Genomic DNA, 19,247 nt, shown 5'->3' with positions numbered 1-19,247 from the left:
TTTAATGGAGAGGCTGGAGGGAGAGAGAGAGATCGGGCACTTGCTGCTCTTTGAGAGGACTCAGGTTCTTTCCCCAGCACCCACATAGCAGTTCACAGACACCCATAACTCCAGTTCTAGGAGATCCGATGCCATCTTCTGATTTCCTTGGGCACCAGGCACACATGGGGTATATACGCATGTGCAGACAAAATGCTGAAGTACATCAAATAAATAAGTCTGAAAAAAAAAATTTTTTTTTTTAATTGGAGAAAACTTGAGCCCTGGGAGGGGAAGAGGCCAGGGATGAAGAACACAAAATGAGTGAGTGACAGTTTGTGAAGGAAGTGAGTCTTAAAAACCAAGCTGTGGGCCCAGGGGTCCCACTCAAACTAAGGCACCAGCCAAGGACAATACAGGAGGTAAACTTTAAACCCCTTCCCAGATCTAGTCAATGGTCAGAATATTCTCCACAGTTGAGTGGAGAGTGTGATATGACTTTCTCACGTACTCTGGTGCCTCACATTTGACCATGTCCCCTGGAGGGGGAGACCTGGTGGCACTCAGAGGAAGGACAGCAGGTAGCCAAGAAGAGACTTGATACCCTATGAGAATATACAGGGGGAGGTAATCCCCCTCAGGAACAGTCATAGGGGAGGGGAATAATGGGAAAATGGGGGGGGGGGGGAATGGGAGGATACAAGGGATGGGATAACCATTGAGATGTAACAAGAATAAATTAATTTAAAAAAAAAAACCAAGCTGCATGCACTTGCAGGGTTTTGAGACGGACCTTCAGGAGATACCAGTATCAAGAGTGTTTAGCCAGGCATGGTGGCGCACGCCTTTAATCCCAGCACTCATGAGTCAGAGCCAGCCAGATCTCTGTGAGTTCGAGGCCAGCCTGATCTACAGAGCTAGTTGCAGGATGGCCATGGCTACACAGAGAAACCCTGCCCTAGGGGCCAGGGGAGTGCTTAGAGGGCCAGATATGGAGAAGTAGGAAAGGCCTGGAGGGATGCAGAGTGGGGTCAAGTCTGAGGGAGGAGATGGCTGTGTTGGGGGAGTAATGAAGGGCATCTAAAGATGGACTCGGACACAGCGGCCACGCCATGCCAGCTAAAAGAACCAGCCGTAGGCACTGACAGGGAGTTGGAGTGGCATTGACCCAGAGAGCAAGACACTTCAGTTGCTAGGCAACTGGTCAACAGCCTCAGGCAACACCCGAGCTGGGCCCTCCAGGGAATGTCATTTGCAGTTAATAGTGTCTGGGATGTGGGGAGATGGCCACAGGGACCACAGATTGCTTAACGGCAAAGGGGTTGATATCCAGTGTTCGTTACCTTCCTGTGCTGACAGGAAGTTGGGTGTCCTTAGGCGGATGACTGGACTGTTGTGCAGAACAAGGGCTGTAGGAAATCCACTGGGTCTCCAGTCCCAAGAAAGGGAGGGAGAATGCGAGCACCTTGTTCAAACTCCTCGAGGACAAGGCAAAGAAAGTAACATATGCAAGCTGGGGCTGGGGCTCGGCATTAGAACTGAGCATTAGTCCTCCTGTGAGGGGCTGCGGGTGTGGCTCAGTGGTAGAGCACCTGCCTAGAATCCCCCAGTGAGGGGCTGCGGGTGTGGCTCAGTGGTAGAGCACCTGCCTAGAGTCCCCCAGTGAGGGGCTGCGGGTGTGGCTCAGTGGTAGAGCACCTGCCTAGAGTCCCCCAGTGAGGGGCTGGGGTATGGCTCAGTGGTAGAGCCCCTGCCTAGAACTCCAATGAAGAACTAAGTACATGTCTCAGCCATAGAGTGCTAGCTCAGCATGCAAGCCCCTGGGTTTGATCCCTGGCACTTCAAAAAAGAAAAACCAGGTGTTGTCAAGTGCACCTGTTGCCCCTCGCTGAGGAGGCTGAAGCAGAAGCGTCAGGAGTTGAAGACTGGAAAGGGCCTGTCACGTGGCTGATTCCAGGCTGGCCTAGAACTCACAGTGTAAACCTGTGGTCTGATCTCAGGCATACAGCAGTCCTCCATGGTGCTGGGGTGTCAGGTGTGCTCTGCCAGATAATCTGCCGGGCTGGCACTGCCCAGCTACGGAAGAGATCCTTCACAGGCACAATGTAAAGCAAACTCCCCATCACACTGTAATGCGTGGTCAGCCCAAGCCCCCCCAGACCCCCCGCTGCCCTCCTCCTATAGCAGATCCCTTCAGACTAGTGAGGACCATCTCTTCGCTAAGGAAAAGGAGGTGGCTGCTCCCTGTTCCCAGGTGCTTCTTGGGGGTCATACAAACAAGCAGGAGATGTCCAAAGAAGATAGGCAGGCGGGCAGTGACCAAGGAAGAAGCTGGTGACATTCTCCACCAGAGCTCACATTAGCAGGGAGGATGGCTCTGTCCGTAAAGCACTTGCTGTAGAAGCGTAGGGGCCTGAGTTTGGTCACCGGAATCCCCATTTAAAAAGCTGGGTGTGTTGTCACATGTTTGTAACCTCAACACCGGGGCTATAGAGATGGAGGAGCCGTGGGACTCGCTCTCTGGCCAGTCAGGCACTTAGCCTGTTTAGTGAGTGAGAAACCAGTGAGAGATTCTGTTATTTAAAAGTTAGTAGTAGCCGGGCATGGCGCACGCATGCCTTGTAATCCGAGCACTCGGGAGGCAGAGGCAGACGGATCGTTGTGAGTTCGAGGCCAGCCCGGTCTATAAAGTGAGTCCAGGACAGCCAGGGCTCCACAGAGAGAAACCCTGTCTTAAAGAGAAAAAGGAGAGAGAGAGAGAGAGAGGAGAGAGAGAAGGACACCTAACCCCGTCGCCTGGCCTCTCAGACATATAGCCACATGCGTCAGCTCACAGGTACTGACCCCACACACACATACACAAATAATAAAGGAACTCGAGACCAATCTCAATGTCCTAGACCAATGGTCCTCAACCTTCCTAATGCTGTGACCCTTTAACACAGTTCCTCATGTTGTGGTGACCCACCCCACCCCCAACCAGAAGATTATTTCATTGCTACATCATAACTGTAATTTTGCCACTGTTATGAGTCGTAATGTAAATAACCTAGTATGCAGGATGTCTGACGTGTGACTCCCTCCCTCCACCCCCCCCCCCCCCCCCCCCCCCACCCCGTCAAAGGGATGGAGGCCCACAGGTTGAGAATTGCTGCCCTAGAGGATCAGGTGGGGTGAGGCTCACAGATACAAGGCACTCGGTAACCAGTAAGAGCAACAGTTCCCTCTGTCTCCTCTGTCCTAAAGGGCCTCTCTCAGCCAGTGTGTACAATGAATTGAGATGGACGTCCAACAGCTGGCTGGCCCCCCGGGACATGTCACTTCAACAACTTATTTATTTATACCTCCTGTCCGCAGACGCCCTACTTGCCATCTGCTGGTGTTTGTGCCCTCCAGACCAGTGTGTCCGGTCTATTTCTGGAGTGTCCCTACAGCCTTGAGGGTAGCAGGAGTAAGTGTCTTGCCCATTCCTGTATACTAGGCTCTCAGGCAACTGGGAGGCCTATCCATCCCAGCATGCATCTGTTTCAGCCATCTGGAACCTGAGAGCTTTAAGGCTAATTCTGAGGATGTGGGGCCTCTATGAAGGAACCTCACAAGAGTATTGATTGCCACTTACAAGGTAATAGTTTACTGTTCTCCTTTGAAGCAGATAATGTATATTGTATAGATAAGAGTTGCAAGTTGACTGGGCGTGGTGGCACATGCCTTTAGTCCCAGCATTTGGGAGGCAGAGACAAGTGGATCTCTGAGTTCGAAGCTGGCATGGTCTACAGAGCAAGTTTCAGGACAGCAAAGGCTACACAGCAAAACCCTGTTCTCAGAGAGGGAGGGGGAGAGAGTGTTACAAGTTGGCTATGGGATAGACATGGACAGAGATGCCCCTGAGAAACCAACGAGGGCTGGTGCGATGGCCCAGTAGCTGAAAGGGACCGCCACCAAGGCTGACAACCTGAGTTCACTCCACAGAACCAACATGGTGGAAAGACAGAATAGACCCCCGCAAGTTGTCCTCTAACCTCCACCCACGTGTGCACCACAGCCTGATCAGGTGCGCACAGACACAAATAAATGAAAAGGGAAGGAACTGGAGGGGAGCTGAGTGTGTGCTGGTGACTAAGCAGGAAAATCAACGGAGATGAGGAATGCATGCCGCCCGGCCCCAAATAGGCATTTTCTTGAAGATCGTTTTCGTCGGTTGATTGACTGGTTTCAGGATGATGTACTTAGTATGTGTACGAATGTGCCAGTGTGAGTTTATGTGCACCATATGGAGGTGAGAGAGTCTTGGCGCTGCTAGAACTGAAGTTACAGTTGTAAGCCACTTGATACGGGTGCTTGGAACCAAACCCAAGTCCTCCACGAGAGCAGTAAGTGTTGTTAACCACAGAGACATCTCTTCAGCCCCTTGAAGATCAGGTTGGTGATGTGTAATTCAACACAGAACAGAAGTTGCCCTTTTAGCCACTTGTGGTGGTACACATCTGTAATCTCAGCCCTTAGTAGAAGATTAGGAGTTACAGTACAGCATTGCTGACGTGAGTGATGGACGAGTTGGGGGTCAGCTTGGGCTACAAGAAACTAAAAAAAAAAAAAAAAGTCATCAGGGCATGGTGGCCTTTAATTCCAGCACTCTGGAGGCAGAGGCAGGTGGATCACTATGAGTTCAAAGGCAGCCTGGTCTACACAGTGAGTCCAAGACAGCCAAGGCTATACAGAGAAACACTGTCTCGAAAAAAAAAAATCACCCTTTTTAGTGGATAGTTCATTGGTTGGATTTTGAAGCCACCACCACATACCAGAGAGTATACAAGGAACATGACCATGTAGCTTAGTGGTAGAACACCTGCTTAGAATCTCTCAGTCGAGGGCTGGGGTGTGGCTCAGTGGTAGAGCCCCTGCCTAGGATCCCCCAGTGAGGGGTTGGGGTGTGGCTCAGTGGTAGAACACCTGCTTCGAATCCCACAGTGAGGGGCTGGGGTGTGGCTCAGTGGTAGAGCACCTGTCTAGAATCCCCCAGTGAGGGGCTGGGGTGTGGCTCAGTGGTAGAGCACCTGCCTAGAATCCCCCAGTGAGGGGCTGGGGTGTGGCTCAGTGGTAGAGCACCTGCCTAGAATCCCCCAGTGAGGGGCTGGGGTGTGGCTCAGTGGTAGAGCACCTGCCTCGAATCCCACAGTGAGGGGCTGGGGTGTGGCTCTACAGGAGGCCCGGTTCATACTGACCAGATATTCCTGTGTCTTTCTACACAGGTGCAAGTTTTTCAGTCTGACTGAGACCCCTGAGGACTACACCATCATCGTAGATGAGGAGGGCTTCCTTGGTAAGTGTCTCTCCTCCCAACAGGCCACCTCCCCACCGGCCACCTCCCCACCTCCTCTTTTCTTTGTTGTTTTTTAAAAAAAAGAAAGAAAGAAAAAAACTGGAGGGAAGCTGTTTGGGAATTTTTGTGGGGTTGTCTGTTTGGAGATTTCGAGGTCTTTGTTGGTGGTAAGCTCTTTTGCTTTTTACATTTACTGATTTATTTTGTGTACACACACACACACACACACACACACACACACACACACACACACTCGAGAGCATGGGTGTGGAGGTCAGAGGGCAGCCTGTGGCAGTCAGTCTACCTCCTACCTCGTGGGTTCCAGGGATTACACTCAGGTTATCAGACTTGGTGCAAGCATGTTTACTACGGAGCCATCTCACTGTTTGTCGAGATGGGGCCTCCTAATGTAGCCTAACCTCCAGTTACCTACGGAGCCATCTCACTGTTTGTCGAGATGGGGCCTCCTAATGTAGCCTAACCTCCAGTTACCTACGGAGCCATCTCACTGTTTGTCGAGATGGGGCCTCCTAATGTAGCCTAACCTCCAGTTTATAACCCTCCTACTGCAGCCTCCCCGGTGCTGAGATGATAGCAAAATGACCCTGTGCCTGACTATTTTTTTTGTCCATTTTTCTTTCTTTTCATTTTTTCTTCAGTTAATGTGTATGTGCCTGGATATGTGTATTGCACCACATGCGTGTAGAAGACTGTAGAGGTCTGATCCTCTGGAACCAGAGTTTCGGGCCATTGTGAGCTCCCACGGGGGTGCTGAGAACTAAAACCAGATCCTTTGCCAGAGCAGTAAGTGCTCTTTACCGCTGAGTCATCTCTCTATCTGTATTTATTTTTTTAATTTAAAGATCATACAGTTATCCTAAAATTCATCTTTTTTTTTTTTTTTTTTTTTGAGGGCTGAAAAGATGGCTCAGTGGTTTAAAGCACAAGCTGAAATTCCAGAGGACCCTGGTTTGATCACTAGCACCACACAGTGGCTCACAACCTCCTGGAACTCCAGTTCCAGAAGCTCTGATGCCCTCTTCTAGCGTCCGAGCCCCAGGCACACACATGGTACAGACGAACATGCAGACAGAACACCCATACACATAAAGTTTTGTTTTGTTTTTCGAGACAGGGTTTCTCTGTGTAGCCTTGGATGTCCTGGACTCGCTTTGTAGACCAGGCTGGCCTCGAACTCACAGCGATCCGCCTGCCTCTGCCTCCTGAGTGCTGGGATTAAAGGCGTGCGCCACCACGCCCGGCTATAAAGTGATAAAACAATAATACATTTTCAAAAATTAACCCATTTCTTGGGCGGTGGCGGTAGTACATACTCCCAACCCTTGGGAGGCAGAGGCGCATGGATTTCTGAGTTCGAGGCCAGCCTGAGGACGGCCAGGGCCACACAGAGAGACCTCAGAAAATTAAAACAAAAAACCCTTAACCACCACGTTTGAAGTGTAGGTGTAGCAAGTTGCCTTGTCTGGTGCCCTAGACTGGCCTGGGGTTCTCTGCATAGCTGAAGACGACCTTGAACTTCTACATCACCTGTCCCTGCTTCTCAAGTGTGGACCTCATGGCTGTGCGCCATCTTGCCTGGTTTTTGCTGCACTTTGGGCAAAACCCTCGTTTCTTGCGGGCTAGGCCAGCACTCTACAGTATCCCTCACCCTTCACTGGGCTTGGGAGAATACTTAATCACCTGTTACCACTTGTCTCCAAAACCTGATGCTGCCTATTTTTGTTAGTTAGAGAAGTTTATTGAGCCGAGTGGTGGTGGTGCACCCTTTGAATCAGAGGCACTCAGGAATCAGAGGCAAGTGGATCAGACTTCTGAGTTCCAAGCCAGCCAAGGCTATAGAGTGAGACCCTGTCTCAAAAACAACAAAAATTGATGACATGTATTAGGCTTCCTTAATTATTTAGTCATTTAGTTTTGCAATTCTGGAGATGATTCTCAGTGCCTATCCTATGGGACATCTGTGCTATACTGCTGAACCACACTCCCAACCCAGTGTCTGGTTTACAGCGACTGTCCAGAGGCTCTCTGCAAATGGAAACACGCTCCTTTTGTCTTGCCAGCACTGTATTGATGACAGAGCAGAGGGGAGCCATTGAACTCGCTCACTGGTGTTGGGAGTCCTGTGAGCTAACGACTAAGGGACTGTCTTCAAAGTCTGTGGAGAGAGCCGGGAAGGCAGACACTGGTCTGTAACCCCAGTATCTAAGAGACTGAAATAGAGGATCAGTATTTCAGAGCTAGCCTGACTTACATTACAAGACCTTTTGTTCAAGCACAAAGGGTTGAGGATGTGGCTCAGTGGTAGAGCACCTGCCTAGAATCCTCCAGTGAGGGGCTGGGGTGTGGCTCAGTGGGAGAGCACCTGCCTAGAATCCCCCAGTGAGGGGCAGGGGTGTGGCTCAGTGGTAGAGCACCTGCCTAGAGTCCCCCAGTGAGGGGCTGGGGTGTGGCTCAGGGGTAGAGCACCTGCCTAGAATCCCCCAGTGAGGGGCTGGGGTGTGGCTCAGTGGTAGAACACCTGCCTAGAATCTCCCAGTTAGGGGCTGGGGTGTGGCTCAGTGGGAGAGCACCTGCCTAGAATCCCCCAGTGAGGGCCTGAGGGTGTGGCTCAGTGGTAGAACCTAGTGTATTCAGAGTTTTATTACCAACAAGAGTATAAAATCATGGCTTGGAACTTGGAATTGCCTCACCTGCTACTCTCTGAGCCTGCCCAATGGGAAACCATACTCTAGGGATATCTGTCATTCCAAAAAAAACCAAGCAAACTTGTGTGCTGTGATTGAAATGGCATCTGCCACTAAGGCAGGAGGGTCTCATCACCAGACCAACAGCTCTGTGTTCAGGAGAATCCTTGGAATCATTCTCACGGTTCCTAGGCTTAAGCATCCATTTTACAGATGAAGAACCAGCTGTCCATCAACAGAGTGAGTTCAAAGCTAGCTTGGCCTACCTGAGACCTTGTCTTTAGGCTGAAGAAGTGGCTCAGGAATTAAGAGCACTTGCTATTGGAGAGTAGACCTCAGTTCAGTTCCCAGCATCCACATCAGGCAGCTCACAGAAGTCTATAACTCCAGCTCCTGGGGATCTGATGCCCTCTTCTGGACTTCATGGGTACCTGCACACACATGAACATACCCATGCATACATACATACATGCGTAGTTTTCTTTTAAGATTTATTATTTATACAGTATTCTGCCCATGTGTGTGCCTGCACTCCAGAAGAGGGTACCAGATCTCATTATAGATGGTTATGAGCCACCATGTGGTTGCTGGGAATTGAACCCAGGACCTTTGGAAGAACAGACAGTATTCTCTCCAGTCCCATACATACAGTTTTATTGGGAGTTGTTTTGCTTTGGATTGGTTTAGGTTTTGGTTTTTGGAGACAGGGTTTCTCTGTGTAGCCTTGACTCTCCTGAACTTGCTTTGTAGTCCAGGCTGGCCTTGAACTCACTGAGTTCTACCTGCCTCTGCCTCTTGAGCACTGGGATTAAAGGCATGCACCACCATACCTGGCAATATGTATAGTTTTTAATAATAAAAACTATATAAAAACAATACATAAAAATAAAAATATATAAATAGGTCTGTTTGATGTCATTGGCACTGTGATACTAAGGACATAGACCGCATATGTGCCTTCCTTCCCAAAATGGCTTAAAGTTGTGCTCCAGGAACGTGAGACAGTATCTGTTCCGCTGTGAAATATGTCGTAGTGTGACTGTTGAGGAAGCTGCTGTTGTCTGAGCTCCCTGACTTGCCGTCATCATCAGGAGATGTGGTTGACACCTGGGGTAAAGGGAGACCACTTCACAAAGCTGCATTTCAGGGTACCCAGGCTCCCAGAAACTCTCAAGAGATGATAATAAGGGCTTCAAATGCCCACCCCCTAAGATCCCCTTAGCAAGTTTGGGCTCCTTAGAATTCTAAAAACAAGAGGCTATGGGAGATTGGACCAGTTGGTAAAGTGCTTGCTAAGCCAGTAGGAGGACCTGAGTTCGAATCCCCTGAACCCATAGGAAGAAAGGAAGGAAGAAAATTGGGTGTGGTATGTGCTTGTAACCAAAACTAGAGTTACAGAGGCAGGAGGATTCCTGGTGCTCACCGTCCAGCCAATCTGGCTCAGTGAGAGACACTGTCTCAAAAAACACAAGGACTGGTAATAAGATGGCTCAGTGGGTAAGGGTGCCCACAACCAAGCCTGACCACCCGAGTTCCAGCCCCACGACCTGTATGGTAGAAGGAGAGGCCTGACTCCCACAGGTTGTTCTCTGACCTCCATGTGTGTGCCATGTATAAACACACACACACACACACACACACACACACACACACACACACCAATAACTGTAAAAAAAATAAATAAGAAGGATGTGAGCGATTAAAAAAGACACCAACTAGACCTCTAACCTCCATGTGCTTGTGCACATGTACACACAGAGAAGTCCAGAGCTGAGCCAAGGCAAGGTCTGGGCAGGGCCAGGATTTGGGAATCTTGTTCCTGGGAGAAATAAGACAAAGCCTCCACCTGGGCAGTAGGTAGTCTCAGAAGCCCAGGGCTCGGGGACTGCCTTTTCACTGCTTCCTCCTCTTCTCTCTCCTATGAAGCCGCCGCCTGCCTCTCCATTACTAACTGGCTGACCACCGACCCTTCTGAGTCAGCAGGACCAATGGGCTGCCCCTAGGCTGTGGTCACCATGGCAACTGAGCTAGGCAGATAGGCTTCGCTCTGCATCCCTTCTCCCCAAGCCATCCTTTCCAGAGGCTGGCCCAGCCCCCTCCCTGTCTTAGTCTCTCAACGCCGCTCCTAACCCCAGCCCTTTGGAGCCTCTTGCTTCTTCCTGTTGGTCCTCAAGACTGAGCCTGGATATTTTGAATCGGCTGAACTTGAATCTTCTTCTTTGTTTATTTGGTTGGCTGGTTTATTTATTTGTTTGTTTGTTTGTTTATTGAGGCATTATCCCATATATCTCAAACTAGAAGCATCAAGGATGACCTTAAACTCCTGATCCTCCTGCCTCCACTTCCCAAGTGCTGGAACTATACAGGCATCTACACCACTACATCTGGTTCCATGTGGTACTGGGGCTGTTATGGATGCTAGAAAAGACATTCCGCAAGCGCTCTGCATCCCCAGCCCGTCTTTTTGTCAGTGTTTGTTTGTTTGCTTAGGGGTGTTGGGGACTCAAGCTCACTAGGTAGCCCAGGCTAGCTTGGAGTTCAAGCTTTTGCTTCAGCCGCCCAAGGAGCTGGGATTACAGGTGTTCCCCACCACACCGCACCTGGGTTTGTCTTTGAACCTTGGCTTGGTTGTTCCCGGTCTAGAGATATTGGGCAAATTGCTGGTGCCTTTCAAGTATCTGTGTGGAGTGGACAGCCATGCTTCCTCTACAGGGTCTTTGTGGTGGGCACAATATCATAGTCCACTTCTTGCCATATCTCTGTCCTACAGTGTGCCAGGATTGGGGTTGGAGGGTCTTAGCAGGAGCCTGGGTTTTTTTTTGTTTTGTTTTGTTTTGTTTGGTAGGGGAGTTCTGAGACAGGGTCTCTCTGCATTAGCCTTGGCTGTCCTGGACTCGCTTTGTAGACCAGGCTGGCCTTGAACTCACAGCAATCCCCCTGTCTCTGCCTCCCAAGGGCTAGGATTAAAGGCATGAGCCACCACACCCAGCTAGGAGCCTGGGATTTTATGAAGAAACTTATATGGGTCTCTCTGGGCTCCTCCGTGGAGGTACCATATATATACATGGTGGTGTTGTGTCACGTTTCCCGGAGGAGACATGAGAAAATATCTCTTCAACCCGATAGGGTACCAACAGCAGACCCAAGAAATTATTCCACCCAAGTTTAGTTGATTGAGCCAGTTTACTGGGGTTCCTTACAGGAACATGGATGGGTCAAAGGCAGCTGCATCACCACAGGCCCTCACCAGCGTGGGTGATGGCTCAGGAAAGCTGCAGCTGTGGAGCTCTCTGTACAGCATGAAGGCAGCTCTACCAGAGAGAGTCTCCTTCCCCTCACCACTGTATTAGGGTCTTTGTGAGTCTTGTAAGTTTCAGGATCTTCCTGAGCCTTGTAAGACTTGGGGTTTGGGTGTTTTGCTCGTTTGGTTGGGTTGGGTTGGGTTGGGTTGGGTTGGGTTGGGTTGGGTTGGGTTGGGTTTGGGGAGACATGGCCTCACTATGTATTGTCTGGCCTGAAATTTAGTATGTAGATGAGACTGGCCTTGAACTCACAGAGATCCAACCTGCCTCTGCTTCCTGAGCGCTGGGATGAAAGGTTGGTGCCACCATGCCCAAAGCCTGGTGAGTTTTGTTGACATCCTGGGTTTTCCAGAGCCTTCGTCCAGAAGTGAACATTTCTGTTTAAAACCATAGCTACCTAACTTCTGGGTGCCTGTATCTCATGCCCGGGGTTCCTTGGAGACGGCCTCTGACTGATGGGACCCAGGAACCTGACATTCGGGCATCTGGCTTCAGGCTCTTTTTCTAGATTAACTTCACTATGCAGATGTGACTAAAGCAGGCCCACGGAAAGGTTGTGAGCAGTGGGAATTCATGGGCAGGAGCTCAGCTGGTAGATGCTTGCACAAAGCCCTGGGTTCCTTGCCCAGCACTGCATAAGCCTGATGTGGTGGCACAGTTTTGGGCCTGTGACATTGGTCCCAAATGTGACAACAATGGGTCTGTCATCCCAACGATCAAGAGGTGGAGACAGAGGGTTCCTCAGCTACATGGCTAGTTTAAGGCCAACCTGGGATACAAGAAACCTTGTCTCAAAAAAAAAAAAAAAAATGGAATGGTGAGCTGACTCAGTGGGTGGAGTTCCTTCCGGCGCAGACCTGTTGACCTTAGTTCACTCATGTCAAAATAGAAAGAGAAAACCAACTCCTTACAGTTATCCTCCGATCTCTTTGTACACACCCACTCCAATTCAGCATGGACACAGGTATATTCATGTGACAGTAATAAATAAGGGGCTGGGAAGATGGCTCAGTAGTTAAGAGTGCTTGCTGTTCCTACAAAGGACCCAGCTTTGGTTCCCAGCAACCATATTGGGCGGCTCACAACCATTTATAGTTCCAGTTCCAGGGATTCAGGTGCCCTCTTCTGGCCTCCAAGAATAACTGCATCCACATGTGCGCGCACGCGCGCCCCGCGCGCGCACACACACACATGGGGAGGGAGAGAGAGAGAAATAAATCATCTTGGGGCTAGAGAGATGACTAGGCAGTTAAAAATACTGGCTATTCTTTTTTTTAAAGATGTATTTATTATTGTTGTTGGATACAGTGTTCTGCCTGCATGTGAGCCAGCAGGCCAGAAGATCACATTATAGATAGTTGTGAGCCACCCTGTGGTTGCTGGGAATTGAACCCAGGACCTCTGGAAGAGCAGTCAGTGCTCGTAACCTCTGTGCCATCGCTCCAGCCCACAAATGCTGGCTATTCTTACAGAAGACCTGGGTTCCATTCCCAGCCCCCACACGGTGGCTCACACCCATCTGTAACTAACTCCAACCCCATGAGATCCCTTCTTCTAGCCTCCAAGGGCCTTAAAGAATGAATGTGGTGTGCAGGCAAAATACCCATATACATAAAAAATAAAAATAAAGGAAAAGTTTTTAATTTTTAAAATACTCTAAAAACAAATTAAGTTTTTAATTAAAGACGTAGGAATTCAGAAGTGAAGAGATGGTACAGTAGGTAAGAGGACCCTGGGGTCAATTCCTGGCACCAACATGGCTGTTTATAAACACCTCTAACCTCAGTTCCAGTTGATATGACGCCGCTCTGGCCTCCACGGGCACCAGGAACATGTGTGGTGCACAGACAAGCAAGGAGACAACATACACATAGAATAAAGTAATAAAGATTTTCAGGTTTGGATTTGGTTTTTAAGAAGTAGGCATTCACGGAGGCATTACCAACTTTCCTTTACAATGGAAGAAATTGGAGCTGGACACAGATAAAACAAGTTGGCAGGTGCTTCAAGCCATCCAGGATGTCACCTACTTAGCCTTCCAAAGAAGGCACCTTTGAGCCATCCTGTTAACTAACTCAGGACACTGGGGGCTGGAGATATGACTCAGTAGTTAGAAGCATTTGCTGCGCTTTCAAAGGACTTGGGTTTGTTCCCCAGCAGTATGTTCAATGCATCATAAACATTTGTAACTCCAGCTCCAGGGACATCCAGCGCCCTCTTCTGGCCTCCTCAGCAATGACTCTCACGTGCACATACCCACACAAACATACACACATGCACATAAATAAAAATATTTTAAACTGAGGAAACTGAGGCCCAAAGACAGACAAGCTAGTCTCTAAGGTCTCAGTCATCCACCTCGGCCTACCTCTCCAGCATAGCCTGGTCTGGCATGGGAACACCCAGCCCCAAGCAAGTCACCAACACTATCATCCATAACCCCCACCCCACTGCAGAGCTGCCCTCGTCCGAGCACCTGAGTGTGACTGATGCCACCTGGCTGGCCCTGAATGTGGTGTCTGGTGGTGGCAGCTTCTCCAGCTCCCAGCCCATCGGTGTGACAAAGATCGCCAAGTCTGTCATCGCCCCACTGGCTGACCAGAACATTTCCGTGTTTATGTTGTCCACCTATCAGACCGACTTCATCCTGGTGAGTCAAAGCTGGGGTGACTGGCTGTGCATGCTCCCGACCTTCCCCATGTAACTAACACACACACACCTGCTTCCAGCAGACACGTTATCCTATCATGTCCTGTCTGCTGCTCTGCTCCTCACCCTCAGCCCTGTGCACTAACGCAGGAGGCGGGATGAGCTGGGACTCAGGGAATCTGCTTCCCACTCTCAGGTGCGCGAGCGTGACCTGCCCTTTGTCACGCACACCTTATCCTCGGAGTTCACCATCCTCCGGGTTGTCAATGGAGAAACAGTAGCGGCCGAGAATCTCAGCATCACCAATGGCTTTGTGAAGCCCAAGATGGGTGAGTTGGCGTTGGGGGGGTGGGGGGGCCCCCAGCAGAAGGCCCCCCGCTCTTGGAGTTCACCTGGTGTTCACCAGATTCCAGGCGGAGCGGCCAGCAAAATGGCCAGAGATGGCTCCTGTCTCGGCCCAGCTCATGGTGTCAGGGTGGCTACCTACGATAGGAACCATCAAGTAGAAGCTTGGAGCACAAGGGGCTAAGCCAGGTGGTGGCCGTTGCAAAGGACGTTCTCAGCTGTCACAGTAGCTTGTACAAAGGCCCGGGGTCCTGAAGGGAAATATAATCAGTGCGGTGTGTGTGTTGGGGGTGGGAAAGCCACATGGGCTACGCTGAACAAGGTCTAAGGCTGGGCCCGACTCCTATACACCAAAGTTCTACTCTGCCCTTAAATCCTGTGTCCCATGCTCTCTCAGTCCAGAGGCCAGTCATCCACCCGCTATCCAGCCCAAGCAACAGGTTTTGTGTCACCAGCTTGGACCCCGACACGCTGCCTGCCGTCGCCACTCTCCTCATGGATGTGATGTTCTACTCCAGTGGGTAGGTCCCTGGGGTGAGGGGACAGACATGGGATACTGCTCTACCCAGGAGTCCTGTCTCAGAGCGAACACCTTATTCTACCCAAAGCTCTCTCTGATGGAGAAGGCCTCACTCTACCCATAAACCCAGTCCGAGGGAGGAGGCACAGTCTGTCCAGGAGCCTAATCTGAAAAGGAGACACACAGACCTGCCCCAAGAAGGAAGTCTAAGGGATGGGGCCTCATCTAAGTAGAGAGGGACTGTCCTACCCAAGAACAGTCTGACATATGTGCTGAGCTAGCTCTTAGATTCTTTCTCCCCTCTCATGTGTTTTAAACCCTAATGGTAGGGTTGGGGGTTGATGCAGATGGCCCATTGAAGGCTGGGCACTCAACAGTCACTTTCACTGCTCGACCAAGATGAGTCTCCATGTTAGCTGCAACCTAATGCGGGAAGATGCTTCTCTGGCCGCAGTTGAGAGCGGTGCTAATCCATGGATATGAACACAAATAATTTAGAAGGCAGGATAATAGCTTTGTCCCTAGGGGTTGTGGCCTCCCAAGCCATGGGCTTCTGACCAGGTATATCAGGCATGGATTTCCTCCTGTGAAGCAGGTCCTAGATTCGAGCAGAAAGTGGTTGGTTACCCCACTAACTATTATACCACTAGGACACCGGTGGTTACATCTTGCCTGGCAAAGTCGGTATTATAACGTCCCAGGGGGGGTCTATGACTTCTGAGTTCATGGGCTTTTTTGATGGAGGCAAGGCACGAGGCAAGAGCGGCCGCTCCTGCCAGACTGGTGGGTGGCAGATGGCATGAAGGATGTGGCAGGAGCCCTACCCTCTCACAGCTCCCTCTTGATCCCCAGAGTGAAGGATGCCGTGGCTGCCAGTGATGACTGTGGCCACATCCGCTTCTTTTCCTTCTCACTCATTGAGGGCTACGTCTCGCTGGTGATGGACGTACAGACCCAGCAGAGGTGGGTGGAGCTCTGTGTGGACATTAAGGGGGGGTGGGAGGGGTGGTAGCACATGCTTTCTTCCTGGTCAGTCTACCCTATTTCCTTCACTGGAGATGTACCTGTAGGTGCAGGGGTCATCCAAGGGTCACAGCAAGATGGTGCCAGAGTGGAGATTGGAACCATAGTCCCGGGGTCTCACCACAGCATTGGCTTCCCTCCCTGGCCCCAATGGCATTGACATGTCCTTGCAGAGGGACAGTCATCCTCTCAGTCTGACGCTACGATGCTCCCATAAAGCAGAGAAGGCTGCCCCAGAGCTGGGGGAGCATCCAGTTAGCACCAGCCTCAGATTCCCCTTACTTCCTCTGAAGGTTCCCGAGTCATTTGCTGTTCACGAGTGCATCTGGAGAGCTCTGGAAGATGGTGCGGATAGGAGGACAACCGCTGGGATTTGGTGAGCCTGTGGGGTCCAGCACCTGTGTGCAGGGATCCATTCCAGCGTTCCCTGGGTACCTGGCCAGCTCCACCCTACACACTGGTCCAAACGAGGAAATTGATGCTAAAGGAAGCCGAGGCCCCCCATTCTGACAGATGGTGCAACAAGTGTTCGAAGCCCTCAGGAGACCAATGAGTGGACTTTACCAAAGGGCCTTTATTCCCTTCCTCCACCATGAAAAATTAATACATTGGGGCCGGGAGTGAGACTTGGCACTATAGTGTTTGTCTAGAACCCCTCAGTGAGGACTAGGGGTGTAGCTCAGTGGTAGAGCTCCTGCCCAGAATCCCCCAGTGAGGGGCTGGAGTGTGGCTCAGTGGTAGAGCCCCTGCCTAGAATTCCCCAGTGAGGGGCTGGGGTGTGGCTCAGGGGTAGAGCCCCTGCCTAGAATTCCCCAGTGAGGGGCTGGGGTGTGGCTCAGGGGTAGAGCACCTGCCTAGAATCCCCCAGTGAGGGGCTGGGGGCGTGGCTCAGTCGTGGAGCACTTGCCTAGACTCTAAGCACCTGTGTTCCCATAGATGAGTGTGGGATTGTAGCCCAGATCTCCGAGCCCTTGGCAGCTGCAGACATCCCAGCCTATTACATCAGTACTTTCAAGTTCGACCATGCATTGGTAAGTGGCCCTGGGAGCAGGCAGGGACTATGCAGTGGGGAACAGGTACCTGGCCTAACGCACTGGTCTTTTTGTTTTGTTTTTTTTCTTTCGCTTCCTGCCTCATAGGTTCCAGAAGAGAATATCAGTGGGGTTATCCATGCCCTGAAGGTCAGTCAAGGAGGGAAGCGTTAGAAAAGGCTCCTCTCTGGGCTCCCCCCTGCCACAGCCCACCTGGGCCTTTCCCTAACGAAGATTGTTATTCTTGCAGTATTTCCCCAAGGACTGAAAGATTGGCCCCAGGACCCTAAGGAACGGGCCCTCTGGGACACTCCCCTGATGCCTGAATCCTCCAGGCCTGGGCCTAAATCAAGGCCACCCCCACCTCCAACCTTCCAGACCCCAACCTTTTCAATAATGACTCAGTTTCCCCCCAGTGGGGACATACCCATCTTCCTCCCCCAAGTTCCACCCCAGAAAGTGGTCTCCGAGGCCCAAGGGACTTGGGAACAGCCCAAGGCCCCACCTACAGCCCACAGCAAACACCAAAGGAAGTTGGCACCTCCCACGAGGCATTGGGATCCACGTCCTGATGCACCTAGGGACATCTTAGGATGCTGGTGGCGCAAAATTGGGTGTGTAGAGCTGGGAAGACCCCCATGAGTCCCCTACACACACGCGATTCATGTGACGGTTGCTGCTTTGGTTTCAGAGGCTCGGGGGCTGGTTGCCTCACAATGGAGGCCAGCAGACCTCCCTCAGGTCGTAATGGCCAGTGAGTCTGAGACAGTAGCAGTGGGCTCCCTACCCCCAAGCTGCGAGGGGGCGGGGAGGGGGGGAACCAAGACCCTAGAACCCTACCTGCTGACCACACAGGGCCTGTGTTGATTCCCACTACGACTGCCAAGAGAGGCCCTGGGCCAACCTTCCACCCAGAGCACTTGTCCCTGGAGGAGGAAGGGATTCCCAGGGCAACTCGTCTCCCACCAGCCTAGAGCACCAGCTTCTCCTTGTCCTCTCTTCGCTCTCCCCAACCCCATCATGGGCAAGCAAAGACTCGTTTCCTTCCACCAATGGGCATCCCCACCAGCCCAGGCCCAGGGTGCCTTTGGGCCATGTCCACCTCCCCAGCTGTCACTTAGACCAGCCTCGAGTGCCCCCCCTTCGTCCCTTTTACCCCACTTTTAGGGGACAAAGAGGCCTCAGCCCCCGAGCTCACCTACCCACCCGAAGTAACACCCAACCGTCGGTGGCCATAGCAATTCCTAGGAGGCAGCTATCTCGAGCATTTGTGGAGAAAAATCACACGTGTGGGTTTTTATTATTATTATTACTATTCATTGTTTTTGCATACAGGTGGCTGGGAGAGAAGTAGTTTTGTTTAGAGGAGATGGGTTTGGTGGCACTTCGCACCCTGTATCTCTGGGGACAGACACAAATTCAAAGATGTATCGTAAGCATCTTGGCCTTGGCTTCTGAGAAAGGTTATAGGGAGCTGAGCTCTGGCACAAGACAGCAGGACCCCATGTCGCCCCCTACAGGGCATCCCGGCGTATCTGACAGTTGGGACTGCTCAGTCCACCAGGCTTTTTGGCTTTTAGGGTGTTTTCTGGTCAGAAAAAGGGATGTTTACTTACCCTCTGCACAGGTCTTGTCCGCGGCTGTGTTCCTCTCCTCTCTGGACCGCAAAGGCACACTCGAGTGGAGGAACTATCCTAGAACCATATAGCTCAGAACCCGGCATGCTAATCAAAATCGCCTCTGGTTGGTTTTGGTGGGTTTCAGTTTTGGTTTTTGGTTTTGGTTGCTTTTGAATTCCTTTTGCACAAAATCCTTAAAACAACCAAATCTTAATCATTGTTTTCTGATCCCAAAAGGGAAATGGCCAACTGGGCAGGGCCATAGTGAGCCTCCCTTCCCCCCCTCACCACCCCCAAGTCCCCTTTTTCTCTCCCTGGAAGGCCTTGATTGTCCAGGGCACACCTCTCCGTAACCCCATCTGTCTCCTTTCCAGTTAGCCCTTCCCACTGTGTAAGCGTGCTGGCCCCATGTCCCCTGCCCCAGAGTTGTGTGCCCGCCACCCCCCCAGACTTGCTAGGATGAGACTGTGTATTGTACACACCTATAAATAGTGGTTTATGTTGATAGGGATATATTCTGTAAATAGCATATATACTTGAGCAATTTATATGTTAATATATTCTGTGTGCGCAGGACACAGACAAGGGCCCCACCTCATGTGCGCGCACACGGGGACATCTTGAGCCACCTTCTATTTTTAATTCAAACATGTAGGCAATATGATTGGAAAAGCCCTAGGGTCCTCGAGGCCAGCCTGGAAAAGAGACAGAACCAACAGCCTATTGCACATGGGGCAGGTTGAGAGGGCCGGTG

The 19,247-nt window shown here is 51.1% G+C and overlaps 1 protein-coding gene across 1 annotated transcript in view; it reads left to right on the top strand.

The window, feature by feature from the left end:
• Castor2 (cytosolic arginine sensor for mTORC1 subunit 2) overlaps positions 1–17,064 on the top strand; it is a 38,322-nt gene extending 21,258 nt beyond the window's left edge. The window contains exons 2-9 of the mRNA XM_051161358.1: positions 5,229–5,299; positions 13,763–13,956; positions 14,152–14,284; positions 14,698–14,821; positions 15,673–15,783; positions 16,137–16,219; positions 16,780–16,874; positions 16,983–17,064. Of these exons, the coding sequence (XP_051017315.1) occupies positions 5,229–5,299; positions 13,763–13,956; positions 14,152–14,284; positions 14,698–14,821; positions 15,673–15,783; positions 16,137–16,219; positions 16,780–16,874; positions 16,983–17,048 (877 nt within the window). The 3' untranslated portion in view covers positions 17,049–17,064. The remainder of the gene's footprint in view (positions 1–5,228; positions 5,300–13,762; positions 13,957–14,151; positions 14,285–14,697; positions 14,822–15,672; positions 15,784–16,136; positions 16,220–16,779; positions 16,875–16,982) is intronic.
• The last annotated feature ends 2,183 nt before the right edge of the window (positions 17,065–19,247 follow it).

Source organism: Acomys russatus, chromosome 19 (genome assembly GCF_903995435.1).
Source record: "Acomys russatus chromosome 19, mAcoRus1.1, whole genome shotgun sequence".
NCBI classification, from domain to species: Eukaryota; Metazoa; Chordata; class Mammalia; order Rodentia; family Muridae; genus Acomys; species Acomys russatus.
This window is presented reverse-complemented; position numbering and strand designations above follow the sequence as displayed.